At 52.0% G+C, this 27,157-nt stretch overlaps 1 protein-coding gene across 2 annotated transcripts; it reads right to left on the reverse strand.

The window, feature by feature from the left end:
* Window positions 1–164: 164 nt before the first annotated feature.
* Window positions 165–27,104, reverse strand: LOC132243162 (uncharacterized). 2 transcript variants are annotated; one of them, XM_059713119.1, is made up of 16 exons: window positions 17,183–27,104; window positions 14,799–14,914; window positions 13,821–13,911; window positions 12,960–13,064; window positions 10,825–10,980; window positions 9,840–9,903; window positions 9,327–9,390; window positions 8,257–8,342; window positions 6,913–7,089; window positions 5,606–5,659; window positions 4,835–5,005; window positions 3,897–3,964; window positions 3,641–3,683; window positions 2,633–2,696; window positions 1,997–2,076; window positions 165–973 (listed from the first exon to the last, which is right to left on the reverse strand). In XM_059713119.1, the coding sequence occupies exons 1-16, from the start codon at window positions 17,248–17,250 to the stop codon at window positions 935–937; spliced, it is 1,446 nt and encodes a 481-aa protein (XP_059569102.1). In that variant the 5' UTR covers window positions 17,251–27,104; the 3' UTR covers window positions 165–934. The 2 variants fall into 2 exon arrangements, with proteins under 2 accessions (XP_059569102.1, XP_059569101.1); XM_059713118.1 differs by having other exon boundaries at window positions 14,799–27,104.
* Between the last annotated feature and the right edge of the window lie 53 nt (window positions 27,105–27,157).

A 27,157-nucleotide genomic window follows, 5' to 3' on the forward strand; every position in this document is an offset into this window, starting at 1 on the left:
CAGGCTACTTACTACACATGGGTTAGTGCCCAGGTACTAAATCCATTGGAGACCCGCCATCCCCGGACTTTCAATTAAAGGATTTCTAGAGTTCCCCACAAAGTCATCAAATAAGGCTTAACACTCATACTATTTACAAGGAATAAGAAAATGAGAAACAAAGCTTTCATATTTTTTTTTTATAGAGCTCTGTATAACTGAACATCATAACAAGCCAGAAAAGGGCACAAACGCATTTTCCCCTCCTTCACAGATTACCTTGAAGACTAGGCTTATTTACTTGATTGATATGCTGCCCTCCCCCAAAAAGACCAGAGCAGCTTACAATAAAAAAGAGATAAATTATTTAACAAACAAAACAACAAACGGTCGAACGCAGCCGTCGAAAGCAGGTTACAGGGAGCCCCGGGTCAGAAAAGCAAGCAGGATTTTTCTCATTTCTAACAGCTACGCTTCCCTGAGGACCGACAGATGGAATTACCCAAGCCCACCCGAGCTCCTCCGAAACCTTATAACCCTGATCAGCGTGTGCCGGTTTATCCAGCGGGGACCTGAACTCTGCGGCACGGGGGGAAAGAGCACCGCTCGAGTGCTGGAAGGAGCAAGGTTTATTAAAAGAGCAAACAAAAGCAACAGAAAAATAACCACAGAGTCCTCCATTTCCCCTGAAACCATATAACCCAAGACAGAGTTGATCTGAAAAATAGCAACTCGGACAGTATTCACTTAATAATTATTAAGGAGCCCATTCAGATTTGCTGTATTTCTTCATTGGAAATGCAAAAAGATGTGTTGTGTTTTTCCCCATCGTTAGCATAAAAATCTTACAGCAGAGGACAAAGGGAAACAGGACTTAAATCTCTTGGTGCATGGCGGTCTGTCTTCCCTCCTGCTCGGTGTCAGGGGCACGACAGCAAGCGCCGCGTCTCGGACATTATCCCTTCTTGCCGTGGTTATAGCACACAATGCAGCGCTGGAACAACAAGTGGAAAATGCTCGAGTCAGGCCCTGGCCCGAAGGAGGGACTCCTTCTCGGCCAGGCGCTTTCCCAGCAGGGCGGAGACGCGGTCTACAGCACGGCGACGTGAGGGGGTACATTTAAAGTGCGAATCCCCATAGGGTCAGATGCAGCTATGGATACAAAACCCAGTTTTTGTGGAAGACGTTTAGGCAGGAGAATAAGATTTCCGTTTAAAAAGCAAGGTCCTGGAATCCCAGAGCATTTCATCATCCTGAACTTGCCGTCACAATGGCAACAAGTACATTGCTTTGACTTTTCGCACTAAATGCAATGATCACCGGAGGCTTGTCTGCACGGACAAAGAGGATTTCCCTCCCCCTACATTTGCCTAAGCTTTGGACAACTGAAGAGCTCTTTTAACACCGCTGTACAGGCAGCAAGCTCCTCGGAAGTGATGCTAGCTGGCATGCCAAAGCCTGGCCGAGAGCAAACAAGACAACACACCCGGTGAACAAGACCTCTCCGTGGGCCAACCCTGCAAGCGAGAGGTGCGAGGGCAGCACCACACACATCCTGAGCTGGCTTGCACCTCACCGGGATGGATCGCAAGGCGGGACGGGCTTCAGCGCAGCCCAGCCACTGGCTCTCCCAGGGTGGAGAGAATGGTTTGCTTTGAACCAAACCTTTGGGAAGCCAGCATTGGCCAGAGGCAGGTCCCCAAATTTGCAGGTGCCAGTCCAAGTGTTAGCCTTCTCCCGCAGAACCTCTCTCGCATGGAGAAACACAGTGGGGTCGGGGCCTCGTTTCTAAAACAGGGACTGCTACAAGAGGCACGGCACGTGTCTGCAGACAACAGCTGCAAGAGTGCTAGGGGCCGGCTAAGATTTGGGGTTAGGAGCTGGTTTCTGCAATGACCAGGGCGAGTCCTCAGGCATAAGCTCTAGTAGGCTTCAGACTGCAAAGCGCTGCGGAGGGATACCACGGGGCAGCAACACAGTGCTGGAAGAAGACTGAACGCCCACGCCAGGAGCTTACCTTAGCAAAACGGCACTTGGCAGCTTTGGGTTTCAATCCTGGCCATTTGTGGAGTGGGAACTTCCCTTTTTGGAGATTAACTGAAACAAAACACATGGCTCAGCACACGTGGGCTGCCGGGGGCTGGACGCAGGACTCCCCGAGCCTGGCGAGTTCCTCAATTCGGACTCGAGCGCATGAAGCGGGATGCTGAACAGGGGAAGTGCTATCGTGGCTCAGGACAGAGCGGGGGCAGAGCTCGTTGGCAGGGCCTGGAGCGGGCACGTCTACAAAGCAAACCGGCAGGCCAGGGTGGAGAGAAGGGGCAGGGGAGGCGTGCATGTGCTCTGCACCAAGAGGCAGAAGTACCACGGCTAGGAGAAGCCACTGAGCAGAGCAACACTTAACAGGACATCAAAGTGATTTTCCTGTGCCACGTTGGCACTCTGCACTCGCTCCCAGAAAACAAAATTCCCCAAATAAAGGGCAAGTGAGAAGTTAAATGCCACTCTCTCAAATTCTCTCCTGCAATCAGTCACTTAAGATGGCTTTTCTGAACGACCCCACAAACAGCGTATGACCATTCACGCTCCGAGCTGTGCAACTCGGTTCTTGACTAACGAGAAAACGCTGAAGAAAGTGTCTCCCCAGACTTACAGTTGATGAGCTTTATTACAATTTTCAATATAAAAACTTTCAGGGTTGGGTAAAGGCGTTCGACCTGCAAGACAGAGATGACTTTTGTGAGGAAGCGCCACGCAGCACCCGAGAACATCCCCCACGTTATCTAGCAGCACCTGGATTTCACTAACGCTGCGTGAAGGGGGCTGCAAAGCTTGAGTGCTAAACGAGTGCAAACCCTGTGATATGACAAGCAAGCCTAGTCGCGCTGGGTCGGGACATTATTAAAGAAGGAAGAATCTGCTGAGAGCAGGAGCAGTCACTTCCTATCCACCCCGCGCCGGTCTCCCTTTTCTTTCCCATCCAGACGAAGTCTCGCAGCCAGCTGGGGATGTGAAACAAAGCTGCCCTCTGGACCTTGCAAACCACAGACCTGCACTTGTGCTTGTGCACTGCTATTTCCCACCGAGCACAAGGAGAACTGAAATCAGACCTTCGGCACTGCAGCCTTAGCTTGCAAAAAGTCTTAAAAAAAAAAGCCTTTTGTTTCAGAAGCAAAAATGTCAGATGTTTGCTGACTGGCAAAACACCTGAGAGTTGAGCAATGGGCAATTAGAACAAGCCTGCAGCAGTGGCTCCCCACTGACCTGAACCGAAATCTTCAAGAAAAGAACAAGAGTCTTATCCAAAGAGCCCATTTACCCATAGGTATTGGCCCCTGAGGGCCCCGCGCGGCGGAGGAAGGGAGGAGCATTGAGCGATCTGATCCTTCCACTCCCACTAAGTCAGCAGCTGCAATAGTGCGTGGCAGCAATCGCGTCCATCACCCAAGGCACCACGAAGACCTGGAACGAGTCTGGAACCAGGACAGACCCCTGCAGCACTGCCCTCGATACCTCATCCTGCCTCGAAAGGGAGTGGTCCAACGATTGCTTTTTGAGCACAGTTATCCAGCACAGCCCTTCATCTAGACCACGACTTCTTGCAAACATTTGGCCTCTGCCTCCTAGGATAATACCCAGAGTAATAACACTAGGAACTTACATTAACCCGTCCAACTATCGAGGAAATCCATCTGATGTGCAATCTGCAGAGAAAACAAAGACAGCAAGGTGAGGCGGCGAGTCCATCTCAGACAGAAATGTCATTTCCTCGGAGTTTCTGGGTCCCATCCTCTTTTAAACCCTCAAGTCCAGATAAGGACCCCCATCTCCGTCTATATTGTCTGTCACATTAGATGGGAATTGTCCTTTATAATGTTAACCCCCCTTTAGAGAAAAACACTTCCATGTCCTGATACCTGTCCAGGGTTGTAATGAACCACACTTTCCCGCTGAAAACTTGAAGTACAGCTGTCAAAGCAAGTCTCTGCAATGAAGACATGAGAGAGAGTCACCAAAAGGTGGATTTGGGCCTGCCTCAGCTCTAAAAACCACCGGTATCAGCTCCAAAATGCAACAGAGACGTTCCTCCCTGCTGTAGGCTGAGCCCCTCGCCGAAGGGAGAGCAGCAATGACCACCCGGCAAACTCTGGGATTTCCTGCAAACACCTGCAACCAGAAGCAAGAGCTTTCCTTTGCCACCTCGCTCATGCCTTCATCAAGAATTAGACAGAGGAGAAACACGAGCCAGGATCCATCCCACATCTTGGTGCTTTCTTCACTTGAGTGGGAAGGAAAGACCATTCAAAGTCCTCGTTGGTGGTCCTGCCTGCGCAGGCAGACCGCACGAGTGCAGCCTCAGCCCCAGTCTGCTCGCACCTGCAGAGGCTCACGGCCCGCGGGCGCTGCACACGGGAACAGATTATTTTTAAATACAGAAATTAAGGCAGCCTCTAGGAAGAGGAAGTCAGGAAAGCACCAAGTGCCAGCTCCGTCAACCACACACCCCTCGCGTAAAGCGCTCCGGATGAGGGAGGTCTCGTTTCCTGCTGCAATCCCGGCCCCCTCCTTCTCCAAATCCCACAGACACCCCTGGGCTGGGCTGAGTATTTCCAGTGCAGAGGTTTTTAATGCTTGCATTTGTTTCTCAGCATCATCCAGGAGGCTGCCCTGCAGCTGGAAACTCATCTCACAGGAGAGATGCCTACTCTGAACAAGTACACTTTGTGGGACACCCAAACCCACCCATGCAGGTGGATGCAGAGAGCTGCTGGTTGCTAGCCATGACCCCCAACCCCCTCCTTTTCTTTTCTTTACCCCTTGAAACTCAATAAGAGCTTCCTCTCTTCTCACTTACTACTTCCAGCTTTATGAGGGGAATCAAGCTGCCATTCCCGTGCTTAGTGACAATCTCCAGGGTGAGAGAGATGTTCATGTTGCACACGTCCACGTCCAAGTAGACCTCCAGAGGCTTAAGCACCTTCATGTTGATGATGAGCGAGTTATAGATCACCGGGCAGGTCGAGCACTGGAAGAAACCAGGCGTCAAGGCTGAGGCTTCAGCTGGTGCACGCATCCCATGGGAGGGAGCAAGAGGAAGCAATGGGCACGTGAGGATGGGGGTCCAAACGATAAACTGCGGGCCCCTGGAGTCAGCAGTGGTGCTTGCTGCGTATCCTTTCCGGAGGCCCGGCAGCACACACCACTGCTGGCAGCCTTGCACAGGAGAGCGCAGTCTTTGCAAGCCCACCCTTCCCGGACAGATGTTCAGCATCCGTCTCTGCTCCCCACTCCCCTTCACCTGTCCGCAGACCTTTCTGACTCTCTCTTTGTTTCCTTGGGCAGCCTGCTGCTTTCCACCTCGGCACGTCCAGGCTGCATCCTTCCCCTGGCTTCCCCTTTCTGCAAGGCCTGCTCTTGGACTCAGAGCAGAGCCCAGCATCAGCCCCAGCAGCAGGGATTACGTGTAATGAATGACCGCCGTGGGACCCGCGTGGGCAGTGCAGGGCTCCGAGGGGTCAGCCAGGGCATCGATGCTTCTGGCATCAAGTCTGTTTAGGTTTGGGATAAAAGGAAGCCGAGGTCGGCCAGGCAGGGAAAAGCCCCCGTGAGACTCAGACCGACTCACCTTGGAAACGATGAGATCCGTGATAATGTTCTCGAGCGTGGTCGTTTCATAAAACTGTAAAACAAATACAACGGTCAGGTGGACGCGCCTGGCTCTGCTGTGGAGCAAGGCCACCGATGCCACAGCTTCGTGGTCCTTTTTCCTCATTTTGTGGGGTGACCTCCTGGCCCACAAAGCCAGGGGGGCATTTGCAGGCAACAAATAACTCAGCCCGCAGCCACATGTCCTGGGTTTCAGCCTTTTTTCTCCACCGAATCACCCATCTACAGGGGATTTCCTGTCCCCCGCAAGGCCCCCGCTGTGCCCTGGGATCCTTCCCCACAGCCGCTCAGCAGAGCACCACGGCCCCCAGCACGGCGAGATGTCTGCATCCTAAGCCTCACGAAACGGGGATAATCTTTCATGAACCGCGGCTCCCGTCCCAGCCGAGCAGACCTTGTGGGAACCGCGGCAGCTTGGGGCAAAGCGTTTCCTTATCCAAAACAACAGGTGCAAGCGAGTCTCAGGGACAGCTGCCTGGGTCCCTTGTTTCCAGAAAAGCAGCCTAACCTGACTGTCCATCTCCAGGCCTGCGGTGTTACTCATCTCATTCCCAGACATTTTCTTTTTCTGTCAACTCTAACCTCACCCTTCAGGTGCAGCCTAGGTTTGCCAAGCATCTCCATCCAATGCCTTTCAGGCAAACAGAAAGAGCAGCTCTGAGTCGAGATACGGGGCTGCATACACTGACCTCCCAGCTCCGTGCAAGACAGACTTGCCCTGGATCAGGCGGCAGGTCCAGAAAGCTGGAGATTTTATGCAAATACCTTAAAGTGCATGCTTATGCATATGCACTGGCTAATTTGCATGATTCATTTCTCTCATCTAAAACCTGCACTTAACCCTGCGCCTTGTGCTCCATTAGAGTCTCTGCTTAATTTGCCTGTTCGTGCCTCCTCTCCCCGTCCTCCAGAGGCTTCCCTTGTAACCCATATCCCCACGGCTCTCATTCTTCCTCTCTCCCCACGGCCCCCCATCAGACACGCATGCATTCCCAGAGAGAGTATTCCTTTAGGAGGTCTGCAACACAGGACTACCCCCTCATCAGACTGTCCACCACCCCTGCCACGTCTCGACAGCCAGAGGTGCATTAGATGTTGTGCTGTAATAACGCGCCTCCTCCTGCTCTCCCTGCAAACTAGGACTTGCAAGCAGGTGCCTCCTGGATTGATCCAAGACACAGAGAAGCTCAAGGATGGGGGAAACATCCCACAGGTAAGCTAGAGAGAAAGCACCTATGTTTCTGTAACAGCGAGCGTGTCACTCACCGTTGCAGGAGTGCAAGGGATGGACAGAGATGCCGGTAAGACAATCCTGGAGAGGATAAAAGTGAGTACGTTCTGCCCGATGGCCTCAGAAGTCTCGTGATATTCGGGCAACTTGATATCATCGTCTGGCTCGGGTGGGATGAGGATTTTCTCTCCACTGTCAGTCTCATACTCAGTCTGAAAACAGAATACAGGTTTCACCCCTTCACTATGGGGTTACTGAATAGGCAAAGGCACAAAATAAGGGAAAGAAGAATACAGTATCCTTAACAGGGGGTCACACCTGCACCTATGGGGTGCAGATGTCCCTCTAGAGTCACGTTTCATTCCCCTTTGTTTCTGATAAAACAATTTCCAGCTAAAACTGGAAGAACTGGTCAATGCCAGCCTTGCAGGGAGAGTCGCTCTCGGGGGGTGGGAAGCTGCGTGGGAGCAGGTACAGGCTGCCCAGGGGCAGGGACTGAATGCACAGTTTCCAGGTCTAAAAGGGCGAGCGGCTGCACCCCATAAACTAAGAGACTAGGGTCATCCTTGTACAACCCTGTGTGACCCAGGCGGGACAGCAGGCAGAGGACAGACTGCAAGAACAGAGCCAGCCAGGGAACGTGCAGTCCCGTAGGGCTGGTTAAACCACGCGCCACGTGGATCTGCAGACCTCAAAGCCAGATGGGCTACGACGATCTGGTGCAATCTCCCACATAACCAAGGCCAAAAGCATCTCCCCCCTGCGACTGCGACTGCAACAGCTCTGCTGGCAAACACAGGTGGTTAGCACGTGTCAGGAAGGACAAGCCTGTTCTCTTTGCCACTGAACAGATCTTTTTACCCCACATTTTTATCCTGCCTCTCATAGTCTCCTGAGACGTTGTTTTCTCCGGGAGGGACCTGGGTCTCTGGTGTTTGCTGACATAGATTTCATAGACATTTGGGCTGGAAGGGACCTCGGGAGATCATCGGGTCCGGCCCCCGCTCAAGTGGCAGGAAGTCAGCTGGGGCCAGATGATCCCAACAAGGTAAGCATCCAAACGCTTCTTGAATGTGTCCGGAGTAGGTGCCTGCACCGCTTCTGGGGGGTCTGTTCCAGTCTGCAAACCCTACACCAGCACTCAATGCAGATGAGAAAACCCTCGCGAGATCGAGGCCTTAGCGAGTCAGTGCGATGAGATGGGAACAAATGGCTGCAGAACGGCGCCCTTCGTGCTGCCGCAGACACCAACAGCCGAGGAGTCAGAGCTATTTCTGCTAATGATTTCTCTGAACAAGGTTGGGGAAGCTCTAAAACCGCACCAGACCGACCCAGTTTATGGCCATGAAATCCTAGCCACCAAAACGTTACTCCCTTACCAGGACAGGGACTTCAATAGTGCGGTTGTGGACCTTCAGAGGTTGAATCACGTACCGGATTTTCCCCTTCTCAACGGGAAGTGCAGCTGCATAGAAACACAAAGAGACCCGAAAGTAGACACAGCAGCAGCTGAAAAGGCACGTGACTGAGCTGGCATTTTATCACCTCACAGTTAGACCATGAAAGCGATTTAGTCAGGCATCAAAAAGAGTCTGCCCCGAGATAGTTATATTTTGGGGAGGTGGAAACGAATCAGAGTCAGGATTAAACATTTAAGATAGGAAGCAGCGGTCAATCAGTGAGCCTCCTCCTTCAAGTCTCTACCCAGAGTTATATATCGCTAGACAGTATATTGCTCGACACAGATCCCCTCCCTCGGAGGAGAGCTCGCGAGTCTCTTCACAACCAGAGTTCAGATAATACCTCGTGCGGTGAGCTGCAAACACAGATAAAGGGACATTTCACCTTGCAAAGGGCAAAGTCAAGTAAGCTAGACAAACCCCAAATAAGACAAACCGAGACACTGGACAACGGCGAGGCACGGGACCACGTGGGTATAATTTGATATGAAAAAACAACTAGCAAGACCCTGCGTTCCCCGCAGACGCATGCTTCAGTTTTGCTGCCGTCCAGTGAAAGCTCTGGGGCAGTTTCAGATATGTTTAAATTATATTCAGATACGTTTAAGATTTTACAGAAATTAAAGTGCAGAAGCACAGTCAGCAGAGCAGGCCCCGCGTCACTTTGTTCGTTATTAAATTTGGTTTTTCCACGCTTCCCTTTTTCAGGATACGTTGAGGATTGTCATCTTGAGGCTTCAGAGTCAACAACCCCCTAAACCATGGGGGGAGCTCAGACCCCTCAAAGAGAGCCTCTGGCTCTCTGCAGATTTAGGCAAACATTTTATGTTAGTTATATTTGGGTCATATCTGATGGGTTATCTTCAAAGCCCCAAAGGCTACCATTTTTTAACTGGAAGCTAAGAGCTGGCTGAAAAGGGAATCACTCCCCGGCAAGGTCATAGAAAAGGGAAGGGAAATTTTTTTAAAGGATCGTTTGCGACACTCACACATCAGATCATCCAGCATCTTTGCGTGCCCAAGAGACAGACATCTGAAGAATATTTTGGATATCTGAAACACAAGCAATACCGTGATTTCCTGCTCACCGGCTGTAACAACCATGGGCAAACAGCGGTGACTTCTACTAATGGGAGCGGCTGACCTCCAAGATTTGAGCAGAGGTCAGGGAGATCTCAGGGCTGGAAGGTATTTTTGAGGAGGGAGGATGGATGTGTGGGCATTGCATAGCAATGCTTCACATCACCGCTGTCGCTCGCCGATCTCTGCACATGAAAGTGCCACTGAGCTCAAAGTGCATGAAGGGAAAGCTTCAGGGAGCTTATAGCTGCAGCGTTAGCAAAGACTGGTTGGAAGGTCTCCTTGTCCTTTGGGCAGGAAGGGGACGAACCGGCTGTGGGAGTCTGTGGGGCTGGGAGGAGGGAGAAGGGCAGACCAGATCCTGCCCCTAATCACCTTTGGGCTCCCAGGGGCCAGAGCAGGCAGGAGACAAGGAGACGCACCTTGGTCTGTATCTCGAACGTGACGCTGTTCTGTAGCGAGGCTATCACACCCGCGTTGACGTCGCTGCAAGCAAAACCAAACAGCATCAACTACTAACGAGCAAACGGCATCACGTGAGAAACAAGCATCTCAGCCTGGCATGGTCCGAGACGGGGTCCTGCCTCCTGGGCCGCCCATGGCTTCGGGGAATATGTGGGTGCAAACGGGAGGCAGATGGATCGCTCCCATTGCGGTCCCCTGGCCAGCGGAGTCCGAGATTTAAAGAGTGGTTCATACAGACGATGCTCCGCAGCCTGCAGCCCTGGGCCTCAAGATCCGATACCAGAAGCAGCAGGTATCAGCTCTAGAGCCGTCTGGTGTGTGGTGCTGGTGAGGGGTGCCACCGCCCGCACTCCCAAACCAGGTGCATCTGCACAATATTGAACTAATTAGCTCTGCTTCTCAGTGGGGCTAATTAGCCTGCCCTCCATGCCATGCAAACCCAGCAACATTGCTGCTAGGGGGCTAGGAGGCACCATGTGTCCCAGTACAGAGCTGCTTATAGACACGCTCCTATGGGGGCCTACGCCAAGCCTGCTGGGGGAAGAGAGGGCCTTTGGGGACCTCACACATGGTGCAAAAAACTCATGATACAACTCTGATTGCATTGATTCGGGTAGTGTGCAGGTGCTAACTGAGAATGAGCCCATCGAGCTAGGTTCTGCACGAGTAGAAACAGCAGCGGCTGATCTAAACCTGTGATTGTACAGTTTATAGGGTCACGGGGGGGATCTGTCTCCCCAGCACTTGAAGCAGTAATTATAACAATAACAATAACCGCAATAATAATAAAACAAGACAAAGATGTGGAGCAGAAATAGGAACATGCAAAGAAGAGCAGAAGGATAAACAGTGGTAAATAAAGAAGGAGATGCGCTGATAGACCAGCCGCACAGGGCGCTGGCGCTGGTTAACCTGCCAGAAGCAGAAGTCGCCCGCACTCACGGTAAGCTGCTCGTGACATTGAGGAAGGCCACGGCACACTTGGAGCTGTTGATGGGGATGGTGTTGCTCAGGGGCGAGAACTGGGGCAGCAGGACCAGAGCAATGCAGCGCACTTTCAGGCTGATGGTGACCATGCCTGGGAGGATGTTGCTGGTGCTGCAGGGGCAAATTCACAGAGGAAGCTCGTTAGCCCGCAGCATGACCTCCCCAGCAATGCTGCCCGTATGGAGGTGGAGACTAAGCTGGGTGCACGTGCAGGTTACAACCAACTTCCTTCCACCCCAGCCACAGCTACTGCCTTCCCCTCCCTGGCTCCGTCCTCACGGGACCCTCACACTTAACACCCAAACCCAGCTCCTCGGGCCCTAACCCACGCTGCATGATAGCCTCCTGAGAGGCAGTCCCGTGGATTTCCACGGGCAGGACCAGCGTGGTACGCGCCTAGACTTGCTGTACAGCGAGGATGCGCTGTAAATAATGCCAATGCCCTTCAGGAAAGTCACCAGCCAGATGTCTCCTGTATGAGATGGGGGACGTTACAGAGCGTAGCCTGCTGCATCGCTCCTACGTTTCCCCTCTCGAAGCCTGGCTCGCATCCCAGCGGAGAGCGTCATAGGTGAGCAACGTGACAGAAACGGCATGGAGCACTTAGCCTATCCGCTGCGCAGAGGGCATGGCGGGGTTGTCCTCTGCAGCGTATTCACCAGCTTACACACATCACATTTTAAACCATTGATACGACGCAGCCTCCCCTCCAGTTCTTGAGCATGTGTCCTAACGTCCTGTAAATCTGGTCGAACCACCCAGGGGTAGCAAGAGAAAGGCAGCCATCTGAAAGGGCCGTGGAGCAGCAAACTGGAGGGAGCGAGGCCCATGAGAAAGGTGGAAAAGGAGGGCTCTGCCCCGCAGACCTCCCTCCCGCCTGCCACTTGGACTCGCCACTAAGGAACTGCAAACTGCAAGAACCCGACACCTGTCCCCAGGTAAAAAAAGAGAGTGCCCCATAAAAACCTGGGGTTATGGTTGTGAGGGGAAAAAAACAAGAGGAGGAAGATGAGACCAAAGCCTGTTTCGTAAATAATCTGAAGCCTGGAAAGCCGAGAAACCCAAAGCTAAGGCTCCACTTCTTAAAAGATCAAGAATTCCCAAGGATTTCACCCAAATTTCCTAGGCACTACCAGAAATGTAAAGACCACACAGAGAGCACCCAGGAAACACAGCCACTTTGTCAGCGATTCTCGAATGCAAGAGCCCACCTTGCTCTTCACCGTACGGGAACTGCCGAGCTGACCCACCGAAGAGCAGAAAAGCATCCTCCGATCTAAAGCTTGCAAAGAAGACTCTTTCCCACTATTTTAGTTGGTGTAATAAAAGAGATCAGATTTACCCAAAGAACCTCATACTCCTAGCTAAAGCACAAGCCTGCGTGACCTCTGGCATCCTGAGGACTATATAAGTCCATAGAAACATGTGTTTGGTCCCTGTTTGAATAAAAAAGCATTGTAAGCACTAAGCCTACAGTGAATCTAACGTGGTCCAAAATCACCACACAGAGGACCTAGCTGTCGCAGCAAAACAGGATACATGGAAATACAAGATCTACAAGCGTGACGTATGCAATTCCAACAACTTTTGAGGTGCCCAAAGCTCGTTCCAGACCCCGTTTGCAAAAAGCTGTTAGATGTAATCCCGTGCACCGACCAAAGGTGCTAGGCTGGCTTTTGTGCGGGGAAAGGCAGAAAGTTAGCAGGTGACCGCAGCAGATGCAAGCTGGCAGCCTGCTCCAGACACGGCTAGTCCAGCAGCACCTGCAAGCAAAGTGAGGCTAGAAATAACATGCCCCGTCGGACATTTCGCCAGTCCACGAGCATCTGAGGGGCAGGTAAGGGCAGACTGGGCAAAAGCCATTAGAGGGTCTCCAGGGGAATGTCTTTGCTCATTCTCTGACATTTGTAGAGCTTCGGTGAGCTACAGAGCCTAACCTCAGGGAGGTTTCCGAATGGAAACGAGCTTTACTTTTTGCAAATCTTTCCAGAAACCCCCCCCCTCCCGTACCCTGCCTCCGCCTTCCCCTCCACGCCTGTTACACTGGGGAAAGGGACCAAAAGGCCATGGAGTCAGCAGCCCACACTCACCAAGTGCCTAGGACGTGGAGTTTAGCAGTAAATATCACCTTGACCCCAACTCCAGGAACACACAATATCTTGACCGGGTAGATGATAATTGTAGCCACGTGCAAGCTGCAAATTGAGATCAGAAAAATGGGAGGAAAGAAGCATGGCCAGGCAAAGAGGCAGAGACTCCCGCAGGATCCACAATCGCCTTCCATAAACATTAATGGCTGTGGCACAATATATTACATTTGGCAGCCTGGCGCTCGAGGGACTCGTCTGCAGGCTGCCCTGCAGCCAGCTCCCCCACTAAAAGCGGCGTGCAAAGCAACTGGTCTCCTAGGGGCAGTGACCCGAGATTACATCGATTCATGCGAGATAAATGGGTTTGCATTTGCTTCTTCTCTGCCAAAATGATCCCCTCAGGCACGGCCGCTTCTCCCAGCGCTGCAGTGCGGCTCTCCAGCCCGGTGCCTGGGCAGTGCCCAGCTACCTACACCTTGGCCGCGGTACTCTGAGCCCTCCCCTAGCCTCAGTAGGACGGATCCCACCGCGGCCCTACTGGAATCCCAGGCTTGCCCATCACGAGTTACTGGTGGAGTGAACAACACCCCAACCCCAGCTACTCCACATGGCCAAACACTGCGCCTTTGCTTGGTGACCCCCTCCCCATGCCCACAAAACCTCCATTTTGCTGCCAATGCAAAATCCCAGAATTAGCTTGCGATTAACACACGTGGCGCTGAACAGGGACCATCTCCGTGGTGTGATCGGACCATCCCCAGCCCCGCGGGGGCCAGGTCTGCAAAAGGGGCCTCTGAGCAGTACCACGATACAGACCACGTTACTCAGGTAGAGGCCGTTACTCTACGATTTGTTGCTCACTCTTTGATAAAGACCGAGGTAAATTTTAATCCAGGGAAGGTGATATTCCTCGATTCAGACTCGAAAAGGCCACTCATTGATTCTTCGCAAGCTGTAAGGAAAAACACTGCTGTGAGACTCGGTGCTCTGGACCCTGATCTCCTGTCAAAGATAGAAGAACGGCATCGTGCCCTTGCTTTCACGCAGGCTAAGTAGGGCAAAGTCCCCAGGAATCTCAGTCCAGCCTCTGGTTGTGCCCTGGATTCATTGCAGCTGCAAACAATAGACACGGAGATGTCTGCGGCCGGCTCTCGAACAACCTGAACCTGCCGCTCTGCTCCCAGGGTTGCTTGCAAGTGTAAAACTGTAAGTGCAATATCAGAGGGGAAGGGTTAGCACAGGCCAGTCGCTCCGAACCCTCGCTACTGCCCCGGTCCAGTAAAAGATGTCCGATTTTAGCGCTCCGTGCCCAGAGGCACCATTCACAGACATGGTACCCAGAGCCATCAGCTGCATGTCGCCTGCCCTGGCCCTTTGCTACACACAACTTGCACTAGAGATGGCAGCTCCAATGCAGGTGCCCAACCTCAGCACAAGTGGAGGCTGCAGTGGGGAAAGACCCCTCAACAGGGCACCAAGGAGGCCCATCCCAGCTGATCCATGCTCCTGACATGGTCTCCACCTCCTCCCATTCTCTTTAAGATGGAGAAGGGACACTGGATGCAGCACTGCGCATCAGCTTTGTGTCCCTACACATCAGGAAAGACTGAGACCTCCAAAACTCAATGGGCACAAGCAGGAGGAAGGAACAGGCTGGCTGGCTGAGTTTCCTGAAGGAGACAGGAGCTCAGAGGAGCTGGGACTGCAAAAAGATGAATAAGCAACTGCAAAAAAAAATTGACATGGAGCAGACCGGTGACGAGAAGGGAGATAAGCCTCATCTTCGAGGGCCTGGCTGCAGAGTGCATGGTGTGAACACGCCCCGCGGACTTTGCTTACCCCTTGCATATGACGACTGGGGGATGATGGTGCTTCCCACTCGCAGCCCTTCAGATGGCATCAGCAGGCCACAGAGGACAAGACCTAAAACCCTTAACATCTTCAGTCCTAATAACCTGCCAAAAACATCCTCGGTCAGTGCCACGCCACAGGGAGGGGGACAAGGCATCGGTAGAGACAGGCCCCTTCTTACACGGACAAATTCATGCTCCATCCACCCAGTTATCACAATGAACCCAGCACAGCGCCTTCTCATTTCTCTCTCCTACTTCGCTTTCTGCATGTCCTTTCACCGCATCTGATGAAATGAGCTTCAGCTCCCAAAAGTTTCTGCTGTCTATAGCTTACTTCGTGCAAATCTACCCTGCCTTCTAATTGAACCCCTACCCCAGACTGACATAATTACAGCAGCTTGGCTTGCTTTGGTACCTACAGAGGACCCTCGAGTCGCCACACCTGCTGGCATCTCCATCTGTAAATGTTACCGTCCTGACCTGCTAAACACCCTGCATTTCCCAACCACAGACACGGGCATGGAGGAAAGGCATCAGAAGGTGGGCTAGAGACAGGCCTGAGTAACAGCCGGGAGCAAAACAGGCAAGGCAAGACATCTGATAATTAAAATTTGGGCAAAACAAGAACTCCTGGGCCCGACTCCGCTGCCTCGCTCCACAGGGAAGCGGTTCTGCCCAGGCAGATCGGGGGCAAACTCCAACCGCTTGGCCTGAATAGCGTGCTCTCCGCTCCCAGAGGAAAGGTGGCAGGGGCAGGAGGAGAGCGTGCCGCACGCTGCATCCCGGGTCCTTCTCAGACGTGCAATCACTCCCGAGCAGTTTGTTCCTGTAGCCCAAACACACCAGGTTATTTTTCAGTTCCTATCCAAGGCCCCACACCCCCTCCGGACTCGAACATGCGCTTTCTTGTGCACAGACCAGCAATCACGGAGGCGTTCGAACTGAAAGATGAACCTCCCCCGGTGCCCACGCTAAACTGAGCAGCCTCCACCAAGCATTTTGTTAGCACCACGTGCGTCACCCTTTACTCCGGGCCCAGAATAATCCACTCTACATCATCCGCTTCAGGGCCTGAAAGCGCCCCGTTTGGAGGCATTATTCAGAACCACCTGAGAAAAGCTTTCTGTTCATCCATAACCATAAACCGATCCAAACCTGGAGTCTGTATTCAGGCAGAAACCCTCTTTTTGGTGGAATAATAACTATAAACTATAGCTCTGACAGCAGCCATTTACATAATAACCATGCAAAGCGCTGCGCTCTGGGCACGCAGTCGACAAAACTCCTCCATGCAGGTGTTTCATTCATGTACTCTTACGACTCATTATTTCCCGTGTCCTTTATGCCCAAAGAATCAAAAGGACCTTTCTTGGTACAAAGCACTCGCAAGCAAAGATAACAAACAGGCTAGGAAAAAAAATACAGGGAAACTGCTCTAATGCTCTCCCATACGGCTAGAAAAATGCAGCCACAACTGAGACGTCAAGTGGCCGGAGCCAGGCACTCAAGCGGGCTCCACGAGCGGGCATGAAAAGCCAGAAGTGCACCTTGAAAATCTTACTGAAAGCAAAACACAAGGCAGGAAAATGTCTTCACCCTCCCTGCCCTGCCACAGCCAGCATCACCTTCCTCATTGCACTTCGGTCCCCTGTTACACCAGCACAGCCCTGCCTCAGCCCAAAATCGGGCTGGAGCAGCCCGCCACGTGCTGCCCCCCAAAGAAACCAGCACCCGGTATTTGTTACCAACAGCAGCCTGGGAGCGGGCGAGTCAGCCCCAAAGCCTCCTCCTTCCTGCTGGCAAGCAGGCACCCAGCAGCCGTCAGCAAGCCCATTTAAATAGACGCGCTTGTACACCAGACCCACAATCAGTGACCAAACCGATGATAATTCCTTAATGCTCGGTCTCAGCGGGTCATACTAACCTCCCAAATCAAACAGTCACCCAGGGGATGCCAGCAGACAGAGGCGCCATTCGGAGAGGGGCACTGCCATTGTTCAGACTTGGTCCTGGTTACGAACCCTTTTGCAGGGGGGGCTCACCGGACCTGCTACTCTGCTCATATGCTCTATTTTTAGCAAATCTGCCTCACTTTGGAGGGGGAAAAAAGTGACTTTAATCACTCCTGCAATGTCCTAGTCTATAGGCCCTACTTTCCGTGCAAGTTTGCTTGCAATGGAGAAGAAGCTGCACCCTACAAGAGGAGTCAGCACCAATATGATACTCTTCCCACCTGCCCGTGGGGTTAAAAAGAAAGGGTCAATCAACTATTTGTTTCAAAGGACACTGTTTTCCAATTAGCGTCCCCACTCCCTTTACCCAAGTTCAAACTCCTCTGCTGCGCTCTTCCTGCACCGGTGACAAACGAACCTGCCGTTTCGATGCTGATGAAGACAACGACAACACAGAGGAGCCAAAAAAGAAACAGCAGCATTCATCACGTTGGTCAACTTGAGCAAGAACCTGGATGGCTTAAATATCCTTCACGCCAAAAGGCAGGTAGGAGGTGACTCAGGAGCACTCAAGTTCTGAGCTTTTGCCCGCTGAAATAAATACACTGTGTTAATGAGCATCATGGCCGTTAGCAAATAAAAAAGGCCCCAGCAGAAATCAAAGGGCATATCTACATATGCAATGAATGCGCTTTAGGTCATGTGCATTAAATCTAGACTCTCCACTGTGGGGTACTAGAAAAATGCTCGTTAGCCTATCTTAATGCACATTTGCTAAAGAGCACAATTTTTTGTGACGCTTTAATGCACATTAAAAAAGGCTAATGTGCATTGAAGTGCACGTGTAAATGCACTCAATGGGACTATTTATGGACTGTTTAGGTATTTAGGTACTGCTCAGTGAAAGGGTGGACAAACCGGCCCTTGGCCATGAGGCAGGCTTTGGGGTTTTTGACAACAACCCACGTTTTTGTAAGAAGGGCATGCTGGGGGGGGACAGGCTTCACCTCTCCCCTAAGGGCAGACGTATCTTTTCCTCTGGGTTGGCTGATCTCGTACGGCAGGCTTTAAACTAGCTTCGCCGGGGGAAGGGGCTGCTTCGAGTGGAGAGGATGCTTCACCAGCACGCAGGGTGACGAGGAAGGGAAGCCCAGGTGAGCATCAACGTCCGGGGAGCAGGGGGCCACAACTGTCCTGGGAGAGGGAGGAAGGCACAGGCACCCTCAGGAGGCCTCAGGTGCCTCTACACCAATGCCCGTAGTATGGGGTGTAAGCAGGAGCACCTGTGCCTCCTGATTGCAAGCAAGAACCCAGATGTAGTAGGGCTCACAGAAACCTGGTGGGACCCTACCCACGACTGGGCGGCGGGAATTCGGGGTACACCCGATGTAGAAAAGACAGGACAGAGAGGAAAGGTGGGGGGGTTGCGCTCTGTGGCAAAGAGCACCTCACATCATCAAGGATTAGCTTCGGGGTAGAGGAGGGTCGGGCAGAGACACTGTGGGTCAAACTACGGGGGGGGCATGGCGAAAGGGACCGTACGGTGGGTGTCTACTACAGACCACCCAACCAGGGGGAAGAGCTGGACCAGGACTTCTCCGGTCAGCTTATGGAGGCGGTTAGGTCAACGGATGTCATTGTCATGGGTGACCTAACCTACCCAGACATTTGCCAGGAGGAGCAGACAGCCCGGTCTGACCGCTCGCGCAGGTCCCTGGCTGCATTACAGGACCTTCACCTTATCCAGGAAGTGCACAGCACTACTAGGGTAACGCCTTGCTGGTCCTGGTCCTGGCCACGGGGGATGACCTGGTGAGGGGACTGCAGGTCCTTGACCCCCTGGGCAATAGCGATCCTCACCTGCTGGATTTCACTATCCAACGCAGGGCATCTAGGGCTTACGCCAAGGCTAAAGCCCTTGACTTCAGAAGGGCCAACTTCAATGAGCTTCGGAGACTAGTGGGGGAGGCGCTGAGGGCCCAGAAGGTAGAGGAGATGGGAGTCCATGAGAAATGGTCGTACCTTAAGTGGGTGATCCTCCAGGCCCAAAGGATAACAGTCCCGGAGAGAAGCAAGGTGGGCAAGAGTGCTCAGAGACCCCCTTGGCTCAGCAAGGGCACTCAGCAATGCCTGAGGACTAAAAGGGGGGTGTACAACCGGTGGAAGGGGGGAATCACCAAGGAGGAGTACTCCTCCTCAGCCCGGGAGTGTAGGGGGGCTACTAGGAAGGCCAAGGCAGAGATGGAGCTCAGGCTAGCGTCCAGGATTAAGGACAACAAAAAGTCCTTTTTCAAGTACATTGGGAGCAAGAAGAGGGCACCAGGTAATGCAGGGCCCCTGCAAGATGCAAACAGTAATCTTGTGGCCACACCAGACAAGAAAGCTGATATTTTTAACAGTTTCTTTGCCTCTGTTTTCCTGAACAGGGACCGGGAAATCCCACCTACCAGAGGTAGGGACAGTCTTGGGGATAGCTCTGTCAGGCCTTCAGTCAGTGCAGATGTAGTTAGGGATCTTCTGGAAGGGCTGGACATTTTTAAATCTGCAGGTCCAGATGCCCTCCACCCAAGGGTGTTGAGGGAGCTGGCAGGGGTCGTCGCGGAGCCTTTGGCCCGGCTGTATGAGCACTCGTGGTCATCTGGCCAGGTGCCGGGGGGTTGGAAACTGGCTAATGTGGTTCCTATTTTTAAGAAGGGGAGGAAGGAGGACCCAAGTAACTACAGGCCTGTAAGCCTCACCTCGGTGCTTGGGAAGCTCTTGGAGAGGATCATCAAGGAGCACATCTGTGGGGGCCGGCAGGGGAGATCATGCTCAGGGGCAACCAGCATGGGTTCACCAAAGGCAGGTCCTGCCTGACCAACCTGGTTGCCTTTATGCCCAAGTAACTAAATCCTTGGATGATGGGATCGCTGTGGACTTGGTCTTTCTAGACTTTAAGAAGGCCTTTGACACCATCTCTCACCCCATCCTCATCAATAAAGTAAGTGACTGCGGCATTGATGCCTACACAGTTGGATGGGTAAAAAGTTGGCTGATGGGGTGCACCGAGAGCAGTGGTAGACGGGTTGTACTCACCCTGGTGAGATGTGAGCAGTGGGGTCCCCCAGGGCTTGGTCCTCAGGCCCGCGCTGTTTAACATCTTCATCGGTGACTTGGGCAAGGGGGTGGGAAGCACGCTGTCCAAGTTTGCTGATGACACTAAGATGTGGGGTGAGGTGGACACACTTGAAGGGAGAGAGAGGCTGCAACTAGATTTAGACAGACTACAAAAGTGGGCAGACGAGAATAGGATGGGGTTCAACGTAGACAAATGAAGGGTGCTGCACCTGGGGAGAAGGAATCCACAGCACACATACAGGCTGGGGAGTTCCCCTCTTGAAAGCACAGAGACAGAAAGGGATCTTGGAGTCATTACTGACTCCAAGATGAACATGAGCCGCCAATGCCAGACTGCAGCCAGCAAGGCCAGCCAGACCTTGTCATGCATCCAAAGGTGCATCTCAAGCTGGTCCAGAGAGGTGATCCTCCCCCTCTATGCGCCTTCGGTCAGGCTGCGGTTGGAGTGCTGTGTCCAGCACTGGGCGCCGCACTTCAGGAGGGATGTGGCCAGTCTGGAGAGGGTTCAGAGGAGGCCGTCCGCTGGGTGAGAGGGCAGCAGGACAGGCCCTACGAGGAGAGACGGAGGGACCTGAACCTGTTCAGTCTCAGCAAGAGGAGGCTGAAGGGGACCTGGTGGCTGCCTACGAGCTCATCAGCGGGGATCAACAGCAAATAGGTAAAGCCCTTTTCTCCCCAGCACCACCTGGGGTGACGAGGAGCAATGGTCATGAGCTGATGGAGAATAGGTTTAGGTTGGAGATCAGAAGGCAATATTTTACAGTTAGGGTGGCCAAAATCTGGAACCAGCTTCCCAGGGAAGTGGTCCTCGCCCCTACCTTGGGCAAATTCAAGAGGAGGTTGGACGATCACCTGTCTGGGGTCTTGTGACCCAGGGTTCATTCCTGCCTGTGGCAGGGGGTCAGGCGAAATGATCTGTCCAGGTCCCTCCTGACCCGAGCTACTATGAAACTATGAACAAAACTCCTACTGTCCACAGGAAAAGCAGGACTGGTCCCTCCGAGGCATTTAATGGGGTTTGAACCACAGGACTTCTCTGCATGGACACTGTACCCCTCGCCATGCTCTCAGCACACGCATGGCTCCATGTCCCCAGCGAAGTCCCCTGAAAGCCCATGTCAAACCCAGCAGCAAGTGTCAGGATATAGGCGATACGCCCCATGCACCCAAGATGCAAAGTTACTGGGAGCCATGATGTTATCAGCAGCCATTGTCTGAGCTCTGTTCAGCTCCACAGTTCAACGCACTCCCTGAACAATGGGACAGTTCAAGACAGACACCGGTGAGAGCTAACGATACCTCGACGACCTCTGTGCAGAAAGGGAGAGACTCGTGCACAGCTCTAAACACGCATCTTTAAGGAGCCCCGGGGTCGAGTTGCAAGGAAAGTTGAGGTTGGATGGTAGAACGAACTCTCATCAGCAGGTAGTCACGCGCTGGAACAGGTCACCCAGAGCGGTGGTGGCGTCTCCATCCTTGCAGGTTTTGAAGACCCAAGTAGACAAAGTCTTGGCTGGGATGATGGAGTTGGGGCTGGTCCTGCTTGGAGCAGGGGGTTGGACTAGATGTGACCCCCTGAGCTCCCTTCCACCCTCATTTTCTGTGATCTGCTGTTGTATGGTGGTATCACACGCCCTGGAGATGATCTCAGGAGGAGGTGAAAACATAAATCTTTACTTTACAGATGGGTAGATGAAATCTCTACATTATTCAGCATTTCCTTCCTTTTTCCATCTTCGTCTTTAACATAGAGCAGCTAGAACAAACACTTCCCTCGTTAGCACACATTCAGCCCAGTCCTCAGAAAGCAGATATCGGCATTGCCCCGCTGACCTCAGCAGAGCTGTCTTTTATACTAGCTGTTGAAGGGGAGAGCTATAATGTTTGTACAGATGAGCAGTTGCTATTTGTCTCGATGGGAAGAAAAGCAGACACAGACAAACCTCGGGGGCCATTTGCTCACCTTTTGTTCCACACTTACTTAGAAAACAAAACCGAGCACTCACGTCTTGAAACAGAAGCTGGCCCAGTCTTGATCCAAGAAAAGACTGAGTAATATCCATGCAACCTGCTCTCTCTGGTTTAAAACCAGCTATACTGGGTGGGTCTGCAAACCAGGTTTAAACCGAATTAAGAATGTCCACAGACTCTCACTGTTCCAGCCACATCCATTTAAAACCATGGCTTTTGTATAATTAGTGTAACTGCAATGCAGTACTAGTGACCAGTCTCGAGATGCTAGGAGTCTCTGCTCAAGGGGTAGACAGTTTCTGGCCTTTGCACAGAGGAGAGGATATAAAGTCATTGCAAGACGAGGGTGCGTGGTTAATGAACAGAGCGTGCAACCAGCAGATCCGTTATCCAAGCCTGGCCCAAACGCAGTTAATGCCCCAAAACTCAGGGTAGTGCAAAGTGCTATTTGGAAAATTTGGTGCACTGAAACCTTATTGGCACAGCAGGCAATAGAAGAGTACGGCCAAGGCACAAGGAAGGAGGGAGCGTGGGGGTATCCATCAGGGCAGGATCATGCGTGGCGTCACCCCCAGGCTCTGATCTGGTGGCAGGTCACGATGCCATCTACACCCTCCCTTTTCCACTGCTCCTCGCTGACTCGGCACCACTCACCTTGCTCATTAAAAATGCCTCCACCAATGGAGCCGTTTGCTGTCGAAGGACTGGAATCCAGCCAAGGTTTTTGGGGAGGGACAGATTGCATCTTTACTGGACAAACTGGAAAAACCTGCACAAAACTGTGCTCTGTGCAGGTGATACATGCATGGGGGAGAGTTCCCTCCGTGCACCTACATTATATTAGAGACGTTTTGAGCCCCTGCTGCTTCCAAAAAATAAAAGGTGGTCTGAGATCACAGCGGGTAGTTCTCAACGGAGAAAAGGGGGCTTGGTTTCTGCTGTGCCCTCCCCCAGCCAAGGGGCGCGCACAGCAGCCCGGCTTGCACAATGCAGGCGACATGCCCCATGCGCCTGGACATCGCAATCAGCCCCAACATGGGCTGGTGGCCGAGATGCTATCAGCTGCCATTGTCAAAGCACCACTTAGTCCCAGAGTTCAAAGCCACTTCAAAAACAATTGGGCCTTTCTAAAAAAAAAAAAAAAAGAGGTATAATTATGAGCTAGTAAAATGCCAAGGAGCACCGTGGAGTGCAAGGCTTTGTTGTTTAAGCTCCTGCATCTGCCTCTCTGCATTTTGCATCACATGCCCAGCAGAGCTTTGGCTTGGGTAAGAAAACATTTTCAGCTATTTATAAAACCTTTTCTTTTTTTAAAAAGGAGAAAAATCATTGGATATTTCCTTCCACTGCAGAAAAAGTCCACTGTGAGGAGAGAGAGGGAATGGGGGAAAGTATGGCAGGAATCTTCTCTCTGGCATCGCACAGACCCCTGCTTTCTTGCAAGGGAAAGCCGAGCTCTCAGATTCCCAGTCTGGCGCAGCCCCTGGAGACTGGTGTGTCACTGAGCAGGAATGCGTGCCATGGCAAGCCTTGCAATGGGAAAAAGCCTCTGATCTCGGGTCAAGCTTGGAGGTTTTTCAAACTTGCTGACGTTTATGACGATGCTCCAAGTTTTCTCGGCAGTCCCCCCCGAGACGTACTCCACTTCAATTACCAAATTACATGCCTGAACGCGAGTGTCCTTGGCCATTAGCATGTCATCATCACAGAAAGGATATTAGCCACTTGAGCTGAGCAGAGTTATACCTCTCCCATAACCAGGTACCTGAGCACTTGATGCCTATGAGCATAATACCCCACCAACTTCCCTGTTTCTCTCTCACCAGAAGCTCTTTACAGTTTTCTGCTCAAGGGTTTTTCCTGGAAAATGCTGGTAGGACTTTGCTTGAAAGACCAACGTTTCAAAGGAGGGACTGAGAGCCAACCCTGTCTCGTGCCTATAAGCCAGGCATTTCTATGCACACTCAAACATGGCCAGATCCCGCTCCCAAGACACTGATTCCAGCGATCTAGGTGCTCCCCTGAGGCAGGTCAGTGGGCAAATTCTCCAGGACATCCAAACAGCACCAAATGTGAATCAGGAAAGGGGCTGGGTGTGCAACAAGGGCCTAATTGCTTTCCCTTTGCATTTTCCAAGTAGCGGTGCTTTTCCTTGCAGATACCTCCCACCTTCTGCATTACCACAGACTTAGGCCTACTGCAGCTGATGCTACAGCTCAACGGTGCAGGGGGCTGCAAGTCCAGCCAGGCGTTGGCATAACACACATCTCTCTTCCATTTCAACTTTCCCCGGTCGCACCAGCAGCAAGAGGATGAACGCCCCAAGAACCCGCGTGTCCACGGGGCTGGAGGATTGCCTGTCGCACCAGGATGGAACGAAGCCACGTGAAAGCCAGACTAAGACAATGGTGCATCGTGAAACCAGTGAATCTCTCCGGAGGGATCACACTCGGGGCCAGCAGCAATTCCTGTAACAAACACAGGACCCCGAGCGCGAGGATCTGGATGCTCGAGAGCAAGCAGTGAAAGGAGCTACCTCTGGACCAGTCAAACCCCTCGGGCAAAGGCACCGGTTCCTTCCCAATCATTCCCCAGCTCTCAGACTCATTTCAGCCCTTCCAGCTGTGCTTTCCTGTGGTCCTATGGTTTATGCCTTAGTCCCCCACATCTGGAAAGTGTTGTCAGGGGGTTGCACATGCACCACATGGAAAGGATGATATGGGGACTTCATAGGATGGCAGCACTTACTGCAAGGCATTTCCTTTTGTAATCTTCAACACTTGCATACTTAAAATGAGACAAGAGCAGCTGACTAAGCCAGAGACAAGCCTCTCCATTTATTTATATTTAAAAAGCCTCTATAATTGGCTGGCACATGGAAAGAATAAAAGTAATTCTGCACATCACGTTTAAGATGGTCATTTTTTGATCTTTAATAAAAATGTCTCTGCGTTTGGCAAAGGTCTCGGGATCATAAGCTCATAGGAAGGAGCTCGTGAGGTCACATCTAACCCAGCTCAAGACAGGATTGTTCCTGACTAAACCATGCCAGCCAAGCGTCTGTTTAACCCGTGCTTGAAAACGTCCAGGGATGGAGATCCCCCAAGTCCCCTAGGTAGCCTGTTGCAGTGTTTGACCACCTTCAAGTCAGAAAGATCCTCCTCATCTCCAGCTTCAATTTCCCCTGCTGCAGCTTGAGGCCATTGCTCCTAGCTATCCCCTATGACCACAGAGGACAGTCCATCTCCAGCCCCTTTATAACCACCCTTCAGGTATTTGAAGATTGCAATCAAATCCCTGCCTCAAATCTTCTCTTCCCCTACTGAAGTTACTTGCAAAGGTTAGATGAAAACAGAGGGTTATTTCCTAGTGAGAGGCCTGGGCTCAACCAGTTTAAACTTTAAAGCTAAGAGTTTGTGAAGCAAATAACCTTTTTCCTAATCCTGGATCCTGCACAGGTAGCTCTCCGGGGGTAGCTTGGAAGTCAACACATTGAGCAAGTCTGTCTGGCCAAGAGCAAGGAGAGAAGTGGTCTGCCACTCACCAGAGAGGGAAAGCTAACAAAAGATGATGCAGAGAAGCCCGGTGTTGAAGGCTTTCTTTGCTTCAGTCTCCAGTAAAAAGACTTACCGGGACCAGATGGCTGACACAATTAGCATCAATAACAAGAAGGCTTGGCAAGAACTCAGATTAGAGTAGGGAAGAACTAATTAGAGACTGCTTAAATAAATCAGATGCTTCTGTCTGGGCTGGTGGCATTCACCACAGAGCAGCTCGGGAACCGACTTAAGCCATCTCAGAGGCATTAGCAATTATCTCCGAGAGCTCAGGGAGGGCAGGTGAGGCTCGAGAAGACTGAAAATGGGCAAAGATTGTGCCTACCATTAAAATGAGGACGAACAATGACCCGGACTCAATCTGGAAAGATGCATCGAGCGGGCTTCATCAGAAGTCTCCCTCGGTCTGACACCATCCAGTGTCTTCACTAACTGGGATGATGAAACACTCATTCGATCTGCAGACCACACCAGGCTGGGAGAGGGTTGCAAGCACTTGGGAGGATAGAGTTAGCATCGAAAAGGTGCAAATGCATGAATGAACCACCGGGCATTTGAACGAAATGAGGTTCAGTGACGTGCAAATGAATGAAACGCATGAGAAAACCAACAAAAACCATCAGCACTCTAGAAAACACAACCCATGAGGGATGGCTGAAAGAACGAGGCTTGTCGAGTTTCAAGGCAAGAGTCAGAGAAGCCATGGTAAAGTCTTTAGACAAGTGCAAGGTTGCTGTAGAGAGGAAGGCAAGCTCTTCTCCATGTCCACTGGGGATAGGATGGGAAGTACGGAGCTTAAACTACAGCAAGGGAGACGTAGCCGAGACATTAGGAAACCCCTTCTAGCAGCGAGGCTCGTGAAGCAACAGAACAAATGGCCTAGGGAGGCCAAGGGATTCCCATCATTAAAGGCTAGGAGCAAAGGACAGCCTGGGTGGCCTCCTCCAGCTCGACTGAGCACCCGGCGGGCTCTTACTGCCACGAGATGGCAGCAACAACCTACCGTATCCTCGTTTAACAACCACATCCCTGAGAGCCGTTTCGACCACCTGAACCATATTTTTACAGAAGGACCTACCTACAACCCACCCATCACCAGCATGCGTGAAGGCAGCCATGCCCTCAGCCCCGCTGAAATCCCAGAGGCCCCTTGGAAAGCTGCTTGTACGGGCTGATCTAGTATGGCAGCGGGGCACGACAGTTTTGTAGAAAGAGCTCCTCAGTCAAGGGAAGGCATTTTCTAGCGGCCGCAGGCCTGGACCTGGAATCAGGCTCTCCAGGTAATTTCCCTGCTCTGCTTCTGGCAAACAGCACAACCCTTGGGCAAGACACTTAACCGGAGGGTGCCTCAGTTTTCCCCATCTGTAAAATGGGGATACGTTTCTGACGGAGGAGTTCATACGGCACTCAGAGAAGATGCTATAAGCTCTCATTAGGATTAACTGCTTTGGAGATACGACTCAGTGCAGACTGTCTCTGCGGTCCTACCTAGACAATTTAAAGCAAAAGATTTCACACATGTACATACCTGGGACAGCGCTTGCTATCTGCATTTAATGCTGCCAACCCTGGCTTCACTGTGAATCCAGCTGCGTTCTGGCGTCGAGGGCTCCTCCAAAAACCATTCTGGAGTGCTTTTCTGTTGCTCTTCAACAAGGTGCGTTTAACGCTTAGGATTACTGTACCTGGCTACTTTCAAGGCTCGACAGTCCACTCACTCATCAAGACAACCGTGCCACACACTACAC

The sequence above is a fragment of the Alligator mississippiensis genome, chromosome 9 (assembly GCF_030867095.1).
Source record: "Alligator mississippiensis isolate rAllMis1 chromosome 9, rAllMis1, whole genome shotgun sequence".
NCBI classification, from domain to species: Eukaryota; Metazoa; Chordata; order Crocodylia; family Alligatoridae; genus Alligator; species Alligator mississippiensis.

Coding starts and splice junctions, on each gene's coding strand:
- LOC132243162 (XM_059713118.1), bottom strand. CDS start 15,054: ATGAGAAGGCGCTGTGCTGGGTTCATTGTGATAACTGGGTGGATGGAG. Junction 3,684..3,896: donor TTCATTACAACCCTGGACAG/GTATCAGGACAT, acceptor TTTTCTCTGCAG/ATTGCACATCAGATGGATTT. Junction 2,697..3,640: donor CGATAGTTGGACGGGTTAAT/GTAAGTTCCTAG, acceptor TCTGTCTTGCAG/GTCGAACGCCTTTACCCAAC.